The sequence below is a fragment of the Garra rufa genome, chromosome 12, assembly GCF_049309525.1.
Source record: "Garra rufa chromosome 12, GarRuf1.0, whole genome shotgun sequence".
In the NCBI taxonomy this organism is placed as follows: domain Eukaryota; kingdom Metazoa; phylum Chordata; class Actinopteri; order Cypriniformes; family Cyprinidae; genus Garra; species Garra rufa.
In genome coordinates, this window is record NC_133372.1 from 11,921,265 (window position 1) to 11,943,220 (window position 21,956).

General features: G+C 36.6%; 1 protein-coding gene across 13 annotated transcripts in view; it reads left to right on the forward strand.

Moving 5' to 3' along the window:
- Nucleotides 1-21,956, forward strand: part of baz2ba (bromodomain adjacent to zinc finger domain, 2Ba) — a 109,087-nt gene that overhangs the window by 70,260 nt on the left and 16,871 nt on the right. For 2 of the 13 annotated variants that reach the window (XM_073852433.1, XM_073852439.1), the window contains exons 9-24: nucleotides 3,271-3,874; nucleotides 5,435-5,725; nucleotides 7,970-8,030; nucleotides 8,626-8,734; nucleotides 8,981-9,082; nucleotides 9,599-9,815; nucleotides 9,909-10,001; nucleotides 12,035-12,096; nucleotides 12,268-12,333; nucleotides 13,177-13,242; nucleotides 15,268-15,312; nucleotides 15,712-15,744; nucleotides 18,090-18,155; nucleotides 18,425-18,565; nucleotides 19,818-20,069; nucleotides 20,381-20,604. In XM_073852433.1, coding sequence (XP_073708534.1) covers nucleotides 3,271-3,874; nucleotides 5,435-5,725; nucleotides 7,970-8,030; nucleotides 8,626-8,734; nucleotides 8,981-9,082; nucleotides 9,599-9,815; nucleotides 9,909-10,001; nucleotides 12,035-12,096; nucleotides 12,268-12,333; nucleotides 13,177-13,242; nucleotides 15,268-15,312; nucleotides 15,712-15,744; nucleotides 18,090-18,155; nucleotides 18,425-18,565; nucleotides 19,818-20,069; nucleotides 20,381-20,604 — 2,432 coding nt within the window. The remainder of the gene's footprint in view (nucleotides 1-3,270; nucleotides 3,875-5,434; nucleotides 5,726-7,969; nucleotides 8,031-8,625; nucleotides 8,735-8,980; nucleotides 9,083-9,598; nucleotides 9,816-9,908; nucleotides 10,002-12,034; nucleotides 12,097-12,267; nucleotides 12,334-13,176; nucleotides 13,243-15,267; nucleotides 15,313-15,711; nucleotides 15,745-18,089; nucleotides 18,156-18,424; nucleotides 18,566-19,817; nucleotides 20,070-20,380; nucleotides 20,605-21,956) is intronic. The other 11 variants (XM_073852434.1, XM_073852445.1, XM_073852435.1 and 8 more) reach the window with 7 other exon arrangements.

A 21,956-nucleotide genomic window follows, 5' to 3' on the forward strand; every position in this document is an offset into this window, starting at 1 on the left:
CCCTTTATACATTAAATTTTTACCTCAAAATTTAATAAAGTGCCACAACACAAATTTTCTGTAAAATTGCATTCAGATCTGCCTTCAACCAATCAACAACCAATGGATAGAATTAACTAAGTTCCTGTCCCACTTGATCTGTTGTTTCTTCTGTTACATACAGTAGAGGTCAAACGTTTATATCTCTTTCGGAATCTGCAAAATGTTAATTATTTTACCGAAATAAGAGGGATCATATAAAATGCATGTTATTGTTTATTTAGTACTGACCTGAATAAGATATTTAACATAAAATGTTTACATACAGTCCACAAGAAAAAATAAAAGTTGAATTTTTACCACGTTTATGACCCCATTCAAAAGTTTACACACACTTGATTCTTAATACTGTGTTGTTGCCTGAATGATCCACAGCTGTGTTTTTTTTGTTTAGTGATAGTTGTGTGTGATAGTCCCTTATTTGCCCTGAACAGTTAAACTGCCTGCTGTTCTTCAGAAAAGTACTTCAAGTCCCACAGATTCTTTGGTTTTTCAGTGTATTTTTGTGTATTTGTGTATTTAAACTCTTTCCAACAATGACTGTACAATTTTGTGATCCATCTTTTCACACTGAGGACAACTGAGAGACTCACATGCAACTATTACAGAAGGTTCAAACACTCACTGAAGCTCCAGAAGGAAAAACGATGCATTATGAGCCGGGGGTGAAAACTTTTTGAATTTGAATATCAGGGTAAATTTAACTTAATTTGTCTTCTGGGAAACATATAACTAGTTTCTGTAGCCTCTGAAGGGCAGTACTAAATGGAAAAAAATATGGTATTTAGGCAAAATAAGAAAAATGTACACATCTCCATTCTGTTCAAAAGTTTTCACCCCTGGCTCTTAATGCATAGTTTTTCCTTCTGTAGCATCAGTGAGTGTTTGAAACCTAATAGTAATAGTTGCATAAGAGTCCCTCAGTTGTCCTCAGTTTGAAAAGAACCAGAAAATTTCTCAGACCTGAAGGATTTTTCTGAAGAGCCGTAGGCAGTTTAACTGTTCAGGACAAACAAGGGACTCATGAACAACTATCACTAAACAAAAAAAAACCACAGCTGTGGATCATTCAGGTAACAACACAGTACTAAGATTGAAGGGGCTGTAAACTTTTGAACAAGGTCATTTTTATAATTTCAACGATTATTTTCTCCTGTGGACTATATGTAAACGTCTTTTATGTGAAATATCTTAATGCATTTTGTATGATCCCTCTTATTTTGGTAAAATAATTAACATTTTGCAGATTCTGAAAGGGGGATGTAAACTTTTGACCTCAACTGTACTTAAAGAGATAGTTCAACCAAAAATTAAAATTCGGTCATTAATTACTCACCCTCATGTTGTTTCAAACCTGTAAGACCTTCTTCAGAAAATTACAGTTCAACCACTGATGTCACATGGACTATTTTAATGATGTCCTTTACTACCTTTCTGGGCCTCAAACATGGTAGTTGTTTTGCTGTCTATGCATGGTCAGAAATCTCTCGGATTTCATCAAAAATATCTTAATTTGTGTTCCAAAGACTAACAAAGGCCTTAGGGATTTGGAACAACATTAATGATTTGAATTGACAGAATTTGTATTTTTGGGTGAACTATTCCTTTAAGGGGGTTTGCTACAGTTCTCCAGAACATCATAGACACTTGGAGGTGGTCTTCTTGGCAACACCATCTAAAATTCCCTATCACCCTAATAAAACAGCAGTTTTCTGAAAAAAATAAAAATAAAATAAAAACAGAGTTTTAGTTTATTATCCCAATACATTCATGTTCATGAGTCTGGAAACTACGATGGTACTATGAAGATTTCAAGTGGTTGAGCTGAGCGGTTGAAGGCAGGCAGAGTTTGAGCATTCCGTCTTTCTTAATGAATGTTGTGGAGCTGATGGAGTCATGGCCGCACTGTTGTTCTCTGTTTCAGTGAGTCAGAGCAGCATTATGCTCACTCACACTCTTCTTCCACCAGCACTTAAGCCACATGACAACCAGCGCAATTACCACATCTCCACCTCTCCCTCTCTGCTGTTTTTCCCCCTCTCTCTTTGTTTATCAGTCAATTTGTTGTTTCTTACTCCTCTCATCTTTGCTCTCAGTATACATCTCACTTTCTCTGAAGATGTGCTTTGTTCAAGGAAATCTGGTCCGGTTTCACTTTGTTTCAAAATACGGCATTGCCCCACAGTGGTACTTGCTGTAATATTGATTTTGAGAAATAGAGAAGTAAGATACTTAAAAAAAAAAGTAGACATCTACCATCAGATATATGCAAAAAAAATCACATACTCCCATGATTAAAATTGTTGATAAAAAATTTTTTCTAAAAATTGATTCCGACGATATTGTTCCTCTGTGTTGTTATTGTTATAGCTGTGGTGTAAAGTTCACTGTTCTCATAAAATTATATGTGCTAAAACTTAATAGTTATAGTTATCATTAAAGTTATCATCCTTGGTGTGAACAGCCGTTTATATAAAAAAAGGAGCCATTTCAGCATCATTACTCACTTGATGTCACTTCAACGTCACTTGATTCATCAGATATCATTCTAATATGCTAAATCGGTGCTCAAGAAACATTTTTAGCAATATTATTATAAGTGTTGAATGTTGTGCAAAGTTGTGCTTCTTTATATTTTTTGGGAAAACCGTGCCAGGATGCACTACCATTCACAGGTTTGGAGTAAGTAAGATTAAAAAAATACTTTTATTCAACAAAAACACATTAAATTGATCAAAAGTGACTGCAAAGACATTTATAATATTACAAAAGTTTTCTATTTGGAATAAATGCTGTTCTTTTTCTTTCTATTCATCAAAGAATCCTGAAACAAAAGGAATTACAGTTTCCATTAAAATATTAGGCAGCAAAAGCTGTTTTAAACATTGATAATAATAAGAACTTTTATTAATAATTGAGCAGCAATTATTGAGCACCAAATCTGCATATTAGAAGGATTTTTGTGACATTTCTTAAGTAATGGCTGCTGAAAATTCAGTTTTGCCATCACAGGCATTATTTAGATTTTAAAATATATTAAAACAGATATTTAAAACCATACTAATATTTAACTTTTTTATTTTTTATTAGAACTGAAAAAAAAATATGTGTGCATTCACCTGTTCTCCAGTGTTAATGTAACTGTTTTAATCCAGCTTTTTAGTAAGTGAGACTGGATGTGAGATTGTTTTAGTTACTTTCCATCATCATTCTTTGTTTTTCCTTCTGCAGTCTTTCCTGTCCCAGGACCAGACATTTCCTCTCCAGTTAAAGAAACAGCAGGACCCATATAAGATAAGCAAGAGGGCGGAGGCACTTACATCCTCTTCCTCATCTTCATCATCCTCCTCCTCCTCTGCGGTCCCTCTTAAGCTCAAATCTGAAGCGTCAGGTAGGACCAAGCCCCCTGCAGCGCAAGGCGTGTCCTCCTCCAGTCTGCCTTTCTCTCATGGCCTGCTGGGTCTGGGCCAGCCTAACGGAGTCATCCAGAGCACCCAGGACGTGCCGCTGGCCCTTACTACCAAACCTCGCTCAGACGTGCCCGTCAACCTCAGTACCGGAGGGCGTAAGAGCCCCGCCTCCGCGTCTCCCACTCCTAACCGCACCCGAGAGCCCCGGAAGAGCAAGACTCCCAAAGCATTAGAAGCCTGGAGGGGTTTATCCCAGAACCACCTGGTGCAGTCTCTCGTGGACCTGTTTCAACACAGCGGAGCCGAACAAGAGCTGCCCAGCAGCAAAGACTCAGATGACTCTGCTGAGGATGAAGACGACGAGGATGATGATGTGGAAGATGAAGAGGATGATGATGAAGAGGATTCGGATGACAGTCTCTCAGGTGAGATGCCTTTGTAAATGCATAAAAACGGACTGCCCAAAAATGTTTTTTTTTTTTTTTGTTATTTACTCCAAATTACAAGACTTCCAAATACAGACTTCCATGGAACACAAAAGAGAATTGTTTTAAGAATATGCTGGCCACTCTTTTCCATATGATTAAAGATAATGAAAATTCATTGAAAAGGGAAAAAAACCCATACATTTTTATTTAAAAATCTGAGAAATTTTATTTTGATTTGTCAAAAATCATTTTAATAGGCTGACTTGCTGCTCAAGAAACATTTTATTATCAATGTTGAAAGTTGTGTAAAGTTGGTTCTTAATATTTTTGTGCTTCTTTATATTTCTTAATGTTTTGTGGAAACCGTGATGCAGTAGCATTCAAAAGTATGAAGTAAGATTAAAAAAGCGTACTTTTGTATACTTATTTCAGGAAGAACACATTAAATTGATCAAAAGTAACAGCAGAGACATTGATAATATTAAAACAAATTCTATTTGAAATAAATGCTGTTCTTTTGAACTTTCTATTCATCAAAGAATCCTGGAGAAAAAAAATATTAAGCATCAAAAACTGTTTTCAACATTGATAATAATAAGAACCCTTATTAATAATTGAGTGGCAATAATAACTTACAATAACCAAATCTACATATTAGAATGACTTCTTTGACACTGAAGTAATGGCTTTTTAAACCTGAAAAATTAATCATTTTTCTGAATAATTCTCACTCATCATGTCAGAGAAATTTTATTTTATTTTATTTTTTTATTTCATCTGAAATCCTGATGCAAAATATGTTTTAGAAAAGCATTTTATTTTATTCTATTTGTTTATTTACTTTTTAATATTCCTTAAATTATTTCTTGCTGAATATCGTAGCATTTTTATTTAAAAAAATACATCAAATACTGAAAATGAAACTTTGCTTTAAAGAATATCCTGGCACTCTTTTCCATATGATTAAATAAAATGGAAAAAAAACTTCTGTTCCGTGTAAATTGTTCATGGTGGATACCAGGAATTTTAGTGAAAAATCCTCATACTGACAGTATTTAATTTTATTTTTATTTTACTGAATGATCCTCACTCTATCACTATCAAGTCAGAGAAATTTTATTTAATTTCATCTGAAATCCTGATCCAAATAAAAATTCCTTAAATTAGTTCTTGCTGAATATCATTGCATTTTAATTTCAAAATACATTCGATTAGATAAATATGTTGCTATCTTTTATCTTTCTAAAAATGAAAATTTTGTCACCATTTATTCAACTTCCAAACCTGTATGACTTTTTTTCTGCGAAACGCAAAAGAAAATATTCTGGAGAATGTCTGTGACCAAACATTTGGTTCCCATTGATTACCATTGTATTTTCGTCCATACAATGCAAGTCAATGGGAACCACTGAAGGTGAGCAAATGACAGAATTTTCATTTTTGCATGAACTGTTCCTTTAATTCGGTTCACTGATGCAACCAATGACACAAGACACATTATAATGACCAATTTGATAAACACCGTCTCATGTCCTCTCCTGTCGCCTTCTATTTTAGAGTCCGACAGTAATTCAGACAGCGAGATGAACGGCTCAGAGGGTGGTAAAAAGAAGCGCAAGGATGGAGTCATGGAGATGGACACAGATGGAGAGAAGACTCCTCAGAAACTCAGCAAGGGGCTTTCCCATCTGAAGTCCTCCACCAATCACAGCCTGTCTGACTGTCTGCCACTAAACCTCCAAGTCATTAAGCCCTCCAGCGTGGCCACGCCCACCATTGTGAGCAGCTCGGGTGCCTTGACCTATCACAGCTCTCCCTCCTCATCGTATTCTGTTGGCACCTCTCCAGGTAACCACAGGCAACGTCATTACTAAACTAAACCTGGATATGCTTGACACCTTCCATTGGAGCTCTGTCAGTGTCGAAAGTGTGCATGGGGTTGAATGTGTGTCGTGTGTATGCACATGCCCTTTTGTTTGTGTATTTGTCTGTGCGCAGGCTGTCACACTCAGATGACGGAGTGTCTATTTTTAGAAAGATAAATGGTGGCGTCTGGCATCACTCGGCTCCCTTTGTGCCCGTCTATTTGGGTGTGCGTCCTTGGAGCTAGCCGCTTGAGCCCTGTTTGTCCAGGAAAAAACCTAAACAGAATAAATATTAAACCATTTCCATTAATTGTGTTTTCCTCAGGGTCAGGTTTAGGGTCAGGTAAATGTAGCTGGTAACAAGAGCTCTTTGTGTGGTGCCTGGGTTAACCCCGGTACCCGTGTTTGCCTTAACCTGTTAGCCGAGGCACATCAAGCTCCTCTGTTTGGCTGACTTAATCTGCTTTTTCCTTCTGAAGCTAACAGAGACATTTGTTAAACAAAACACTCACAAATCCAGCAAACATGGCACACGAGTGCATCTGCTCTTGGACGGTGTTCAGCATCCCTCACTGCGATGGAATGAAACGCTTTTTCTAATGAAGCCGAAGTGTGTCCGTTGAAAAGCGCGAGGAATCTGTAATAAGCTGAGAAGAGTTACTGTGATGATTTGTTTTTGGAGCTTTATTTGAGCTGCTGAGAGTGTCATTTAACGCCCGTTTGTTTGCAGACTTCTCTTCTCTAAAAGATAGATATGAGAGAGATGATTTTGTTAGTTTCTTCCTGTGGTCTTTGTTAGTGTCACTATTGCTATTACTCATATTTTGCACAACACCCTATCCCTTGAGCATTAAACTTGAGCGTGTAGCTCGTCTTGCTTCGTTTGTTCTAGAGACATGAATGATACCTCAAATCACGCCGCTTGTTTAGGAGAGCTATTACTTTACTATTATGTAATCAGATGTTTACCTGCCTAAAAAATCAGGCTGAAAAACCAATAAATTTACTCTACAGGAGTCAAATCAAAGTACCAAAATACCATTTTGAGACTTGGAAGTGGGTTCCTTTGACTTGGCCCTCTAAAAAAAACGGCAAAACACCCACATTTTTGAAAATGTTTTTGTCTGTTTTGCTCACTAAGACTGCATTTTATTTAGTCATAAATACAGAAACGTAATATTGTGAAGTATTATTACAAATTAAAATAACTGTTTAATAACTGAAAATCTTTTTTAAATGTAATTGATTCCTGAAGCTCAAAAGAATTTAAGAAAAAAAACGTACTAACTCAGATTTTTTTGTAATATCTGTCAATAATGTATATTTATTTGCTGATGCCCATTTGTCCCATTTACATTTAATTCCTCTTACTTAATTTATTTTTACTCACTGTTAACTACACATTATCCATTTTTCATACTTTACATTAGAATGTAATGATGCCTACATTTCTTTAATTCTTTAATTTATTTAAAAATACCATATCATTTAAATAATTGCCATTTTTGTTTATCTACCATTAGCATATGTGACCCTGGACCACAAAACCAGTCACAAGGGTCCATTTTTTGAAACTGAGATTTGTACATCATTTGAAAACGGAATAAATAAGCTTAAGCTCATTTAGGATCGGACAATATTTGGTCGAGATACAACTATTTGAAAATCTAGAATCTGAGGGTGCAAAAAATCTAAATATTGAGAAAATCGCTTTTAAAGTTGTCCAAATGAAATTCTTAGCAATGCATATTACTAATCAAAAATTAAGTTTTGATATATTTACTGTAAGACATTTACAAACTATCTTCATCAAACATGATCTTTACTTAATTTCCTAATGATTTTTGGCATAAAAGAAAAATGTATAATTTTGACCCATTCAATGTATTTTTGACTATTGATACAAATATACATGCTACTTAAGACTGGTTTTGTGGTCCAGGGTCACATATGAAAATAAATCATTTTATCAGTATCAGCCAGAATTTTAATATCATTAAGCCTCTAGTAACAACAATATAGGACACCTTAGCAACTCCATTGAAATGCCCTGGCAGTTTTATGCATGCAGGCAGCATCAAAAGCAGAACAAATAAAAATCGAGGTTTTATTCGATGTTGTTTGCTCATTATGTGAGTTGTAATTTGTAAGAGATGATAAAACGCTTTGCTTAAAATGTGTGTGTGTGTGTTATAATGTGTTTTGTCTGGCTGTTGTCTTGTCTCAGGCTCTGCGAAGAGAAAGCGAGTGATGAATGAAGATGATTTACGGATTCCGCTGGAAATGGGGTACGTTTAAATATGACACACACTGGTGGCAGCATGACTCAACACCTGTTAACCGCAGCTCTGCATTCTGTGCTTCTGAAGCAACAGAGCACACAATCGCATACAAACATCACATTAAAACTGCAGATGTTTAAATACTCAGCTCAAATAAAAATTCTTTGCTCTGTTATTGCAAACCCATTCAGAAAGGAAAGTGGTGGCAGCATTGTGCTTTGCACAGTGATTGCGTAATGGCATAGTGTTTTGATACTTTAAATGATTGTCATATTCACATTCATAATTCATATTCAAAATAGCCATATAATTTCACACATTATTAAAAGGTGAAGAAATAACATCATGCCTTCCTCGTCAAACTCCTATAACTGTTAAACGTATTTTGCTGGAATTCAGTGTTTACTGTTTTTCTTAGATTCTGTTTTTGTCTTGTATATATCCTAAATGTCTTATATCAGTCAAAGTACGTCTATTAACATGTTACCATGCTCAATATTATATTAAAAATGTGCATATAAATGAAATAAAATAGCATAAAAATATACTTTTTCAAGCTGTTTTTGAAAATTTGTGCACAATGTATATGTTATTGTTGCAGCTGGCAAAGAGAGACCAGGGTGAAAACGGTGGGCGGTCGGCTCCAGGGAGACGTTGCGTATTATGCCCCGTGTGGCAAGCGACTGCGTCAGTACCCGGATGTCGTAAAGGTAACCTTTACTCCGTCTTCCCCGCTGCTTCACGCTTAAACCCCCCCAAAAAACGCTCAGGAAGCCTCACTCCCCACCCCTTTCCTCTCCCAGTGCACCATTAACAGTTATTGGTGTAAGATCCAGCAGTTTACTTAGGTGATCTGGTCTTTTAGCTAGCTGTGCACTGTTATGGCAAGTGTGCTAGTGCTAATGGCTCTCTGGATGTCCTGTCTGACAAAATCACTATTATTCTCTCTTCTGTAGTATCTGTCCAGATACGGAATAACTGACATCACACGTGATAATTTTAGCTTCAGTGCAAAAATAAGGGTTGGTGACTTCTATGAAGCCAGAGAAGGACCCCAGGTGAATGCCTTTCATCTCCTCTTTTTCTTTTTTTTTTGTTCTTTATGTTCTTTTTTTTCTCTCTGTCTCTCTCGCTCGTATTCTTTCAATCTCCCTGTATCTCTCTTTCATCTTGAACAGGGCAGGGAATTTGATTGAACCCCGATAGCCTGAATTTCCCCTTTTAAACTGTAGGGAGTCTGTGCAATAATCAGCGCTCGTTGTTTCCACAGGGTGTTACTTCATGTTTTGTCTGTCATGTGTGTTGAAAGAGACTCTTTAGATTAAAGATACAGTGGAGCAAAAGTTGGGACAGTTCATTAACTAAAATTTAAATGAATTTGACTCTCTTTTTTTTATGAATTTACTTCATTTCATGCTTTTTAATTCATTTGCTGCATTGAGAATATCATTACCAAGTAATAAATATATTATTTAGTGATTATAAGTCACATGATTATTAGCGATGTGACACTCTACTAGGGAACTTTCTGTGTTTCATTAGTCTAACCCTCCTCTGTCCCCTGCTTCCCCCAGGGTCTGCAGTGGACTCTTCTGAAAGAGGAAGAGGTCATCCCTCGTATTTTGGCCATGGAAGGTCGACGAGGTCGTCCGCCCAACTCTGATCGGCAGTCGAGGGGCAGCAGTGAAGGTTCGGGCAGCCGGCGGCGAAAGGGCCGCCCCCCGAATTTAGGAGAGAGCGAATTCCCAAGTCCCTCCGAGGCCAAACTGCTACGCAAGCTGGAGGCTCAGGGTAAAGAGCCTCTCTTTTTTGACTTCACCTCATTCATAGATAATAATGCATGTGTTGATATTGTTAGAACAGATTTGTCTGTTTTCATAACAGAAATCGCCCGGCAGGCGGCTCAGATGAAGCTCATGAGGAAACTAGAGAAACAAGCACTAGCACGAGCGGCCAAGGAGGCCCGCAAACAGCAAGGTACTTCAAGATTATGATTACCACTCGATTGCTCACAAACAGGGCTTGAATTTTATAACAGAGCTCGACATTAATGCTTGTCTGGAGCAAGTGAAACCGGACAACTAATCTGATTAAAAGATCTAATTAGGGAAGCACCAAAATTTCGGCAAGAATAATTCTGATTTTATTACGTTTGTTGTAAATGGCAATTGATAATGGATATTGTATTGACAGTAACAAGGTTGTGCCAGTTCAGTCTGTGTGTGAGACAATCTCATGGAGAAATCAATATAAATGAACACAACTGTACACAGTAAAAATGTAGTTTTTATATTTATAACATATAGCCTAGTTAAAGGAGAAGTTCACTTCCAGAATAAAAATTTACAGATAATTTACTTGTCATCCAAGATGTTCACGTCATTCTTTCTTCAGCCGTAAAGAAAATGTTTTTTGAGGAAAACATTTCAGGACTTTTCTTCATAAAGTGGACTTCTATGGTGCCCCAAGTTTGAACTACAAAATGCAGTTTAAACACAACACACAGGCTTGTGGTTGTAAATGATCCCAGCCGAGGATCTAGCGAAACGATAGTTTTTTTTTTTTTAATTAAAATTTATATGCTTTTTAACCTTAAACACTCATCTTGTCTTGCTCTGCCTGAACTCTGTTTTTTTTTCCAGTTCAAGACAGTTAGGGTATGTCAAAAAACTCTTTTCTTATTTTCTCCTACATCGTTGCAGAAGTACCGACCCAGTGTTTTTGCGAAGTGAATATGCAAAGAAGATCAAACACCCTTTATAAAAAAGGTAAAACAGCGATTAGGGAGTTTTTCGACATACTACATACTAACTGTCTTCAACCAGAAAAACAAAGAGTTAAGGCAGAGCAAAAAATAAATGATCGTTACACTAGATAAGACCCTTCTTTTTCGGCTGGGATTGTTTACAACCACATTTGGGATCGTTTGACCATAGAAGTCCACTATATGGCGAAAAATCCTGAAGTGTTTTCCTCAAAAAACATAGTTTCTTTAAGACTAAAGAAGGAAAGACATGAACATATTGGATGATGAGGGGGTGAGTACATTATCTAATTATCTGTACATTTTTGTTCTGGAAGTGAACTTCTTTAAGCAACATGACACGACCAAGAAAGTGCAGTTTTCCCTTTGAAATACCACGATTATAAATTTGACATTGACTTTATACAAGGGTTCAGACGACTAGTTAATACACATTTTGGTACAATGTTGTCAGTGTTGACTGTTTTTGCTCGATTTGGTTAACGAAAATAGTTCAGAACAGCAGAACAATCACGCATCTGAGCAACATACAGCAATGTTTACTGAATGTTTCAGTGTTTCTGAATGAATCATTTGAGTCAATGATTTAGTTGTTCATTCATAAAGACAGGCACTTGCTTCATTCTTGAAGGAATCAGCCATCTAAACAAATCGTTTGAAGGCATGACTAAATGACTCATTCATTAAGACAGTCACTTGCTGCCACTTATTGGTGTTTTCCTTTTATATTTAAAAGTAGCTTATCTTTGCATTTTGTAAAAAAAAAAATGATTTCATACACCAAGCGCATAACATTATTTATACTGTTGCCATTTTGAAATGTAAATGCTTTCATGCTACATTTTAGCTTTATTAAATATGTAAATGCTGTGGAAAAATCGGTTTTGTTAATATCAATTTCATTTGATTGGTAACAGCCCTATACTGTCTTATTAAATTAAGTGAAATTGCTAATAAAATATAAGAATTTAAATGAAAAATTATGCATGCATTTAATACAGTTAGGGAAAATGCCCTTTAAATAGCCAAAAAAACAAACAATCAAAGACCTGGAAATCAATTTAAATAAATTTAGTATGCAGTAACTTTAATTGTAACAAAATTGTGGTCAGTGAAAATGCTGAGTGGCTAGTGATTTTGGAAAATCCCTAGCCACAGTGGCAGGTGAGAAAACAAGTTAATGTCAAGCCCCGCTCACAACGATGTTCAGACTTCTCTCTAAAACCTCGTTCTGTCTCTCGTTCAGCTATCATGGCCGCAGAGGAGAGGAGGAAGCAAAAGGAACAGTTGAAGATTCTCAAACAGCAGGTGAGTTTGTGAAGAAAACTGGTTTTCAGGGTCATTTGATATGAGATTATAAGCGTTAATTCAGAACGGAGACTGACGGTGCTTCTACGAGCGCAGCTCGGCTGCCAGTCGACTTTTTTAAATGCACAGCAGCACTTTCAATTAACAGACTTCCTCCTCCTCTCCTACCAGGAAAAGATAAAGCGTATTCAGCAAATCCGTATGGAGAAGGAACTCCGCGCACAGCAGATTCTCGAGGTACGGAGTGACTGCGGAAAGAAAATAATAAATTAAAAGAGTTGAAATAGGCTTAACATTCTTAAAATACACGCCACCCCCTTCGGTTCCTGTTTAACATGGAGCCCGGACCACGGCGGAATCACTCACCAGCATTTTGGGGCTCTGAATTCTGCATAATTTTCGTCAGGACTAATGCTAAATTGGTTTTGGTGGACAGTTTTTGAATATTAAATTTGCTGCCTCCTGTGTTTCGAACCAGAGGTAAATTAGACATAAAAGATTTTTTTCCATCAGACAATGGCAGTTCTTGCATAAGTAGCAGGAGGAAGACACTGTTTACTTTACTCACCCAATTATAGAGGCTTCAAAAGTGTTTTAGCTGGGCAAAATCAAATTGGAGCTGACACGCTTGGCAAGCCATTCTGAACAGGATTTCTTGCTGTTTGTAATTACGTATTTAAATTTTCGGCTAATTCGCCTTTGCTTTCTTTTTATATTGCCGTTGTCAGAGCCCGAGGAATATTGAATAGTTTGGAAGATCGCGGGGCTGATTCTGACACGGACTTGAAGAGAAAACATTCTCAATCACTGACTCAGTGATCTGTAGCTAGAGAAAGCGCAACAATGGCAAGACGTGAGACAGAAGGGCTTTCCTGTGCGTGTTTGTGTGTGTGTGTGTGTGTGTGTGTGTGTGTGTGTGTGTGTGTTTCGATGCCAGCTCTCGCTTTTCCTCTCGCAGACACATCAATCAAAGTGTTAGTATAAGTTATAAATAAAACAGATGTTGGTTTAGCATGTTTAATTTAGGTTTTACCCAGCTCGGCAGCACTGGTCTGACCCAGACCTGTTTTGCATTGGCAGGCAAAGCGGAAAAAGAGAGAGGAGGCTGCCAATGCCAAAATGTTGGAGGCGGAAAAGCGAATAAAGGTCAGTTTGTGAGTGAGAAGAGATGCTACACACCTACTCTTGCGCACTATGAATCATCGCCGTGGAAACCCCCACCCCCCCCCCCCTTGCTCGCACCTACCCCGGCAAACCATTAACATTCCTCGGCCACAACAAAGGAGCTGAGCCTCTGTTTGACTGATGTCTGCCGGCCTGCGGGGGAAAATTAGCTTGACATCTGGATTTTTGCTGTTGTTGTTTAAAATGAAAAATGCACAGTGCATCTTTTTATGTCTTGTACACATGGGGCCCTCACTAGAATACACAACCCGCTCTAAATAGCCTCCCTTATTTAAACAAAGTTTTTTGTCGAGTGTTATGACTTTTAGTCACGCCCGTTAGCTTTGCAGCCATCTTGTATCAAACTTTTAATATGCACGTGCTATCTTAGAGCAGTAAATAATTTAAATAATTATAACAGTATACCACAATCTAGTTACTTTGTGGAAAATCCCATGATAAAATAATTAATATATGGGGTTAGGTTTTTTTTAAAGAAAAAAATTACTTTTAAAAACTTTTAAGCTCATAATAAGACTATTAATAATAAACAGTTATTTGAAGTTGTAATAATATTTCATAGTTTTACTGTTTTTACTGTTTTCGTATTTTTTGTCAAATAAATATGAGCATATGAGACTTGTGAACTTTTAAACAGTAAACGGTAATTAGTTCACTTAGTTCACCAGAACAAAAATTTACAGATAATTTACTCACCCCCCTGTCATCCAAGATGTTCATGTCTATTATTCTTTAGTCGTAGAGAAATTATGTTTTTTGAGGAAAACATTTCAGGATTTTTCTCCATATAGTGGACTCCAATGCTTTGAACTTACAAAATGCAGTTTAAATGCAGCTTCAAAGGGCTCTAAATGATCCCAGCTGAGAAAAAAAAGTCTTATATAGTGAAACAATCCATAATTTTCTTAAATAAATATTTGTACACGTTTTAACCTTATATGCTCATTTTGTTTAGCTCTGCGTTGCACATGCGTACTGTGTGCACTCCTGTTCAAGACAGGGTTTGTCAAAAAACTCCCATCTCATTTTCTCCTCCAACGTCAAAATCGTCCTACATCGCAGCTGAAGTACCGACCCAGTGTTTACAAAGTGAACGTGCAAAGACGGTCAAACGCCCTTTAGAAAAAAAGGTAAAACAGCGATGTAGGATGATTTTGAAGTTAGGGGAGAAAATGAGATGAGAGTTTTTCAACATACCCTAACTGACTTGAACAGGAGTGCGCAGAGTACACATGCGCATCGCAGGGCTAGGAAAGATGAACATTTGAGGGTAAAAAGTGTATAATATTTATTTATTCATGAAAATGACGATCATTTTGCTAGATAAGACCCTTCTTCCTTTGCTGGGATTGTTTAGAGCCCTTTGAAGCTGCAGTTAAACTGCATTTTGGAAGTTCAAACTCGGGGGCACCAAAGAAGTCCACTATATGGAAAAAAATCCTGGAATGTTTTCCTCAAAAAACAACTTCTTTACGAGTAAAGAAAGAAAGAGACATGAACATCTTGGATGACGAAGAGGGTGAGTAAATTATCTGTAAATTTTTGTTCTGGAAGTGAACTAATCCTTTAATCACACATTTTTAAACATGAAAATATATAGCTGCTTTAAAATTTAGGAAAGGAGTCCCTTGGAAAATCATAATTTTTAGAGATTCATGGCATGTATTGTGTATATATACCACTCAGAACTAGTCTTCTTGTAAGGGATAATGAAACCAAAGTTGATGATTCATCTTGTTTGCAGGGACATGCACAATTGTGTAGGTGGTTGATTTGTTCTGTAAAACTCTTTTCATTTGCTGATATCATGTTTAGGTAAAATACGAGAGTTGAAATGAGAGTTACCATTTCTATACAGATAACTGCATCCTCATGGTTAGGACCAAAGGCCTAGACAGGATTCTGATTGATGGTTTCATTTTAGACAGTGTCATAATGAGTGTTTTGGTGTAGCATTGAATGGTTTTTTATGTTTTGTGTTTGTAGGAGAAGGAGATGAGACGCCAACAGGCTGTTATTCTCAAGCACCAGGTCAGTCACCACTCTCATAAATAATAGGTCTCATAATGGCCATTTATATAGTAGTAGTGATTTTTGCTACAAAATGCAGGAGAAAGGAAGGCAAAGAGCATGTTTTTTTTTCTTGTAGAATTCGCCATCTGAAATGCAGTGCATTATGGGTTAAAAAGTGTCTTTTAAATAGATTTGTTCAGGCTATGCCCATGTAAGAAGTGGCGAGTCTCATGTGGTTGTGTCTTTAACTTTCTGCTATTTCTCTCTGGTTAATTTCCATGCTTTTTGGGAGTGGGATCTGTCTCTTTGGGGTTACAGGCTGAAGTTTTAAGTTTGTTTATTTTATTTTCGTTTCTTTTTAAATGACGCTGTGATTTTTTTTCTGTCTCATAATACTCTGCCAACTCTCTCTCTCAGGAGATGGAGAGGCATAGACTAGATATGGTATGGGTATGTTTCATCTTCTGTACATCTAACACTCGCATCGTGAATCCTGGTTGTGATATGATGTCATAGCAGCACATTTTTAAATGTAGCACTGGCTGCTGTCAAAACTACATTTTCCTTCTGCATGGCTTTTCAAGCAAAAGAGAACAAAAGAAAAAAACTGCATCGCCTACATCTGCTATGTGTGTCAATGAGAGAAAACCGGCTTTGATGCAGCAGGCCTGTGCCTTGTTTGTGTATGTGTGTGTGTGTATATGTGTGAGTGTGTGTCTATGGAGCCTGTTGAGCACAAACTCTCATTGGTGGAAAGTGCCACACACCCTCATTCCACGTGTAAAGTCACCCCAATATTGTGTATTATCATTATCGCTGTGAAAATGTGTGTGTGTGTGTGTGTGTGTGTGTGTGTGTGTGTGTGTGTGTGTGTGTGTGTGTGTGTGTGTGTGTGTGTGTGTGTGTGTGTGCGTGTATGTATGTTGTGGCAGACTCTTTGTCAAGATGTTGCATTTGCACTGTGCTGATCATCCTGCCTGTGAGGTCATCAGTACAGGTCAAAGGTCACAGTGCCTGACCAATGAGAGAATTTGAGGAAACTCACACTTCTCTCTGTTGTACATTCCATGCCATTTGTGGGTCAGATATGAAGATTTCACACTAATTGGCTTTGTCCTTAAAGTCAACATGAAGCCCATTTTGCTTCCTTAATGTGATGTTTTTTAGAGTAAAATTTTTAATAAACTTAATTTTCCTTTTAGGAATTAGGAATTGATTAGATTGTAAAAAGTGCACATTCTGTACTAGAATGGAGCCAAACCTAAATGCAAGTTTGCTTAAAATTTTTTTGGTTATTAGTTAAAGGTGCACTCTATAATTTTTAAGATTTATAGATAATTATAAGTTAATAATACTTCTGATAAATATATATACAATGCAGGGGTAAAATCTAGATTTTATTGGGTATTTTTAGTGATAACTAAATGTTTCACTAAGTGTGTTTTTGTGCTGGCACCTTGGCTTATTTAAGCCTGTCATGGATAAATAAATATGACACTACTGCCAGTAAGTGGCAGCAAGTCCCTCTCTCAATGAGTGATTCACTGAATCATTCATTCAAATGATTAATTCAAAACAGCTGATTCAATTAGAAGCCTTTACGAATGGGTTATTGAATCATGGACTTAAAGGATTTGTTCAAAAACAGATTCATTTAGGAATGAAACACCGTTGCTCGGTTTTGTTTGAAACAATTTAATTGGCGAAACAGAAAAAACAAACAATATTGTATCTAAAATGTAACTTGTTTAAAATTTAGGAAAACAGCACTAGTGCTTGTGTGATATTACTTGATTATATAAACATAAAAACCCCATACAGGGATATTTTTTAATTGCATAACTTGGACTTTCAAGATGTGTTTAGTTCATTTTTTTGTGAGTGACATACTCAAAGTCAGCTTGCATATTGTTAATACAACAATTACGATATTATCACAGATGAGAAATATCGCACCCCTAGTATATTGACGTAAGATACAGACTCTAATTGTATCAGTAGTACAATGAAAATTGTAATTTACATGGAATGGGTCTCTTCATGTTGAAATCATCACACATAACTAGCCAAATACTGCTCATTTTAACTTGGTTAATACCCTTGTTTTTAAACTATTTAAATTGTAGATTTAATACATTTGTGAAATGGTAACTGAAACTTTCAAGATGCTACATCCACACCACTAGATGTCAGTATTATTCCAGGACATTGTTAGCACAACATGAACAACAAATTACTGAGTGCACATTTAACTGTATCTAATAGTCCTAGTTGATGTCAGCCAGTAAAGCCAGTTTTAAATGTTAAAGAAAGATGTATATTATACGTGTATTAAGAAAGTAAACAGGGTCACTTAAGATTTCATGTTGACTTTAAATTCATAATAACAATGACATAATGTGCTTCACTGTAAGGACAGGACATTGAGGCTGAGGGAAATCTGATGTGTTTTCCCTCGTTAGCTTGTAACAGTAGTTCCGCTAATCTAACTCGAGACGCACCGACAGCTTTCCTCCTCTGACCTGCCCATTACATCTGTGGCTTTTCTTTTCGCTCTTTTGTTCCCGTCTGATCAGCTGTAACACATGTTTTTGTGGCTGCCTCATCCTGGCCATAGCAATGTGTCCGTTCTACACCTACCTTTTTTCTCTTTCTCTCTTTCTGTGCAACATGCTAAACCACGCTGATCAGTTTTCTCGTCTGTCTCTGGCTTTTATATTTTGTTTGTTTTCTCTGTGTGGATCTGTATGCTCTGCTTTCCTCCACTGAACGATGGAATCATTCTGTCTTTTCAGGAGAGGGAGAGGAGGAGACAGCACGTTATGCTAATGAAAGCTGTGGAGGCTCGGAAAAAAGCTGAGGTGTGCAAAACAAAATAAATAAATAAAGGAACACTGTCCTTCACCACTCCGCTCTCCTCTCTGCACCTCAAGGCTTTCTCACATGTCACGTCTACCTGCTCTGCTACACTCCCTGAATGTGTTGCACCAAATAATTTTGATGTAGTTTCATGAAGTACCTCTAAACATTCCTCATTCTCCAAAACAAAGTTTTCTTGTACAACAATTAATGTCAAACACGCCTGATGTGGTATCCAACCGGTTAGCAACGTCTTTCTTCCACCCCGCAGGAGCGTGAACGCCTCAGGCAAGAGAAACGTGATGAGAAACGCCTCAACAAGGAGCGCAAAATGGAGCTCCGGAGGCTGGAGCTGGAGATGATCCGTGAGATGAAGAAACCCAATGAAGACATGTGTTTGACAGATCACAAGGTAGTTTTGCATTGTTTAAAAATCAACTTAACTAATCATTTATGAAACTTTTATATAGAATGCTTGTTTTGTAACATTCTATTTTGTTTCATTCATCATTAAATGAGTCATTAACATAAATCCAATTAGAACTCTCAGAGATATGATGTCATACGCATAACAATCTTACCAAAGCACTTTAAAGTGAATTCAGCTGAGACAGAACACTGCCACCTAGTGGTGATAAAGATAGCATTATGATGACCAGACCAGGGCTTTTAAACTTTTTGATGCTAATAAACCCAAATTTTGAATTCTTAAAATGTCATGGCTGCTGCATAATCGCACACACAATAATTATTATGCTGTAAAGACAGCATGTTGTTTCCAAAATGAAGTAAGTGGGTTTTATATTGTAACTGTACTGAGGACAAAACAAATGATTGTATCATTATCTAGAGCAGGGTTTCCCAAACAGGGGTTCGTGAGTTGATGAAAAGCTTAATTATATCTAATGTAAAATTAAAATAAATAAATGGGTCTGCACAATAATTGCGATATAACTTTGCGTGATTATCAAATCAAAGGTTGCAATTTATTAAAATAACTGACAGTAGTAGTCTGATGCGCTGCGTGTTTACAAGTAAAGCAAGCAGCGTATTTAATTATTATAATTATCAAGTTTTTTATTGTACAGTACAATTGTAATTAAAAGTAATATAATTAGTAATATAATTTTGACTATTTTACATAATTAGGGCTAAAACACAATACTACAGTTACCACTACAGTTAGTAACAAAAATAATAATAATGGATCTCTAATTTTGATAATAAAAATAATCATCATCATCATTATTATTATTATTATTATTATTATTATTATTATTATTTTATTTTTTTAATGGACATCAGAGAGCCATAACATAAGCATGGAAATATATTGTTAAATTATTTAAATATTAACTTAAATTCTCAGAGGGTACTCCATGTATATAATTTACATATTAGGGGATTGCTGACAAATTGAAAAATTGGGAAACTTGGGATTTTTAGTATTAGAGTGGAGTATGGTAAAATGCAGTAAGGTAAAGGCCTCCTCAAAAAATTAAATTAGTGAATCATAACAAAAGTTAAAAGACATTTTTAGCCTGTTTTGAGCAAAAGAAGTAAACTTGATAGTGTTCTTGTCAGATTTATTATTGAAACATGATGTTTCACATGTTGTCTCACTTGTTTCTCCATATTTCTGTCTCTCTCTTCTCCCTCTATAGCCCCTTCCTGAGATTCGTCGTATCCACGGTCTGGTTCTGCCTGGGACTGTGTTTGCGGACTGCCTGATGGTGGTGCAGTTCCTGCGGAGCTTTGGGAAGGTTCTGGGCATGGATCCCTCAGAATTGCCCACTCTGGGTATACTGCAGGAGGGACTGCTCAACCTGGGCAACAGCATGGGGCAAGTGCAGGACCTGTTGGTCCGGCTACTCTCATCTGCTGTGTCCGACCCAGGATTGCCTCAAGGACACAGGGTGAGGACAAAATGCCTGGAAGTTACTTGTCCTGTAATAAGTGTACTTTCAGGCCTGTTTACACCTGCTATTAACACCTGCCTCAAGTGATCCGCACACAAGTGCTCAACAGAGACACATTTCTGTTTACATCTGGTATTAACATGCATCTCCTGTGAGTGCTTGTGATTAAATTTATTTGAGGAAAGGGTCTCTGGTTTAATGAACCCATAAATCACTTACTAATTCAGTATGTCACTGCTTATAAATGATCTGTCTATGTTTGGTTAAAAGGGTTAGCAGAACTGCAACTGTTCCTTTTTATCAAACAGGCTAAGTCTATCTTGGGTGACCACCTGACCAATGTGGGTCTGAATCGGGACAACGTGTCTGAGGTTTTGCAGCTGTACATGGAGGCTCACTGCTCTCAGACTGAGCTGGCTGATCTTACTCTGAGTCTGAGGACCAAAGCCTTTCAGGCCCACACGCCGGCTCAGAAAGCCTCTGTCCTGGCCTTTCTAGTAAATGAGCTGTCCTGCAGTAAAAGTGTGGTCAGGTAAGAACCAATGCATTCCAGTTATGTTTTCAGAGCTCAACTGCAGTGAATCTTGATTACTTGATTTACGTTTACATTGGTACACTAGAACACTGGTATACTAGAAGCCTTTTTTTTTTTTTTTTGTAATTTGAACAGTCAAGTGATTTAAGTTAAAAATTCAAAGTTGTTGTTATATGCATAGTCCATTAATTGAATAGCATAGAAGCCCATTTCCACCACTGAATATAAAATATAAAAAAGGTAATTGTGAGTTTATATCTCACAATTCTGAGGGGAAAAAGTCAGAATTGCAAGTTTATATCTCGCATTTCTCAATTTATAACTTGCAATTGCATATTTGTATCATAATTCTGAGTCAGAATTGCAAGAAAAAAGATACAAACTTGCATTTGCGAGAAAAATATCAGAATTGTTTATGTATTGAAATCCTGACTTCATTTCTCAGAATTGCAAGTTTATATCTCACAATTCTGACTTTATAACTCGCAATTGCAAGTTTATATCTCATATTTCTGAGGAATAAAAAGTCAGAATTGCAAGAAAAGTCAGAATTGTGAGATATAAAATCACATTTGCGAGAAAGTCAGAATTGCAAGTTTATGTCTCATGATTCTGACTTTATAACTCGCAATTGCAAGTTTATATCTGATATTTCTGAGGAATAAAAAGTCAGAATTGCAAGAAAAGTCAGAATTGTGAGATACAAACTCGCATATGCAATAAAAATCTGAATTGTGAGATATAAAATTGCTTTTGCGAGAAAATGTCAGAATTGCGAGTTTATGTCTCATGATTCTGGCTTTTTAACTCGCAATTGCAGGTTAATATCGCGCATTTCTGAGGAATAAAAAGTCAGAATTGCAAGAAAAGTCAGAATTGTGAAATACAAACTCGCATTTGCGAGGAAAAAGTTGAGTTGAGAATTGCCAGTTTATAGAGTTTCTGAGAAACTCAGAATTGTGAGATAAAAAGACACAATAACATTTTTTTATTTAGTGGCAAAAATGGGCTTGCATATAATACATGTGTTAACAAGGCATTTTAAAATAAGGCAAGGATTTAAAAAGAAAATGATTTAATATTTTTAATGATTAAAAAAAATGCTTTTAAATATTAATTCGAAATCAACTAATTACACCAAAGCAAGACATTCTTGAACTCAAATTATTAATGCTTGGACAAGAGATGACATTATAAGTGATACATGCTTATTCTGTCAGGCCTGCCTGGGCAATATGAAATATTCATTTTGAAATAATAGTGCATAAATAGGCAGTGGAGAGGTCACATAGTGTGACGGTCACAGAGCTTTGAATACATAATGCATATGAACACTGGAACCTCAACAG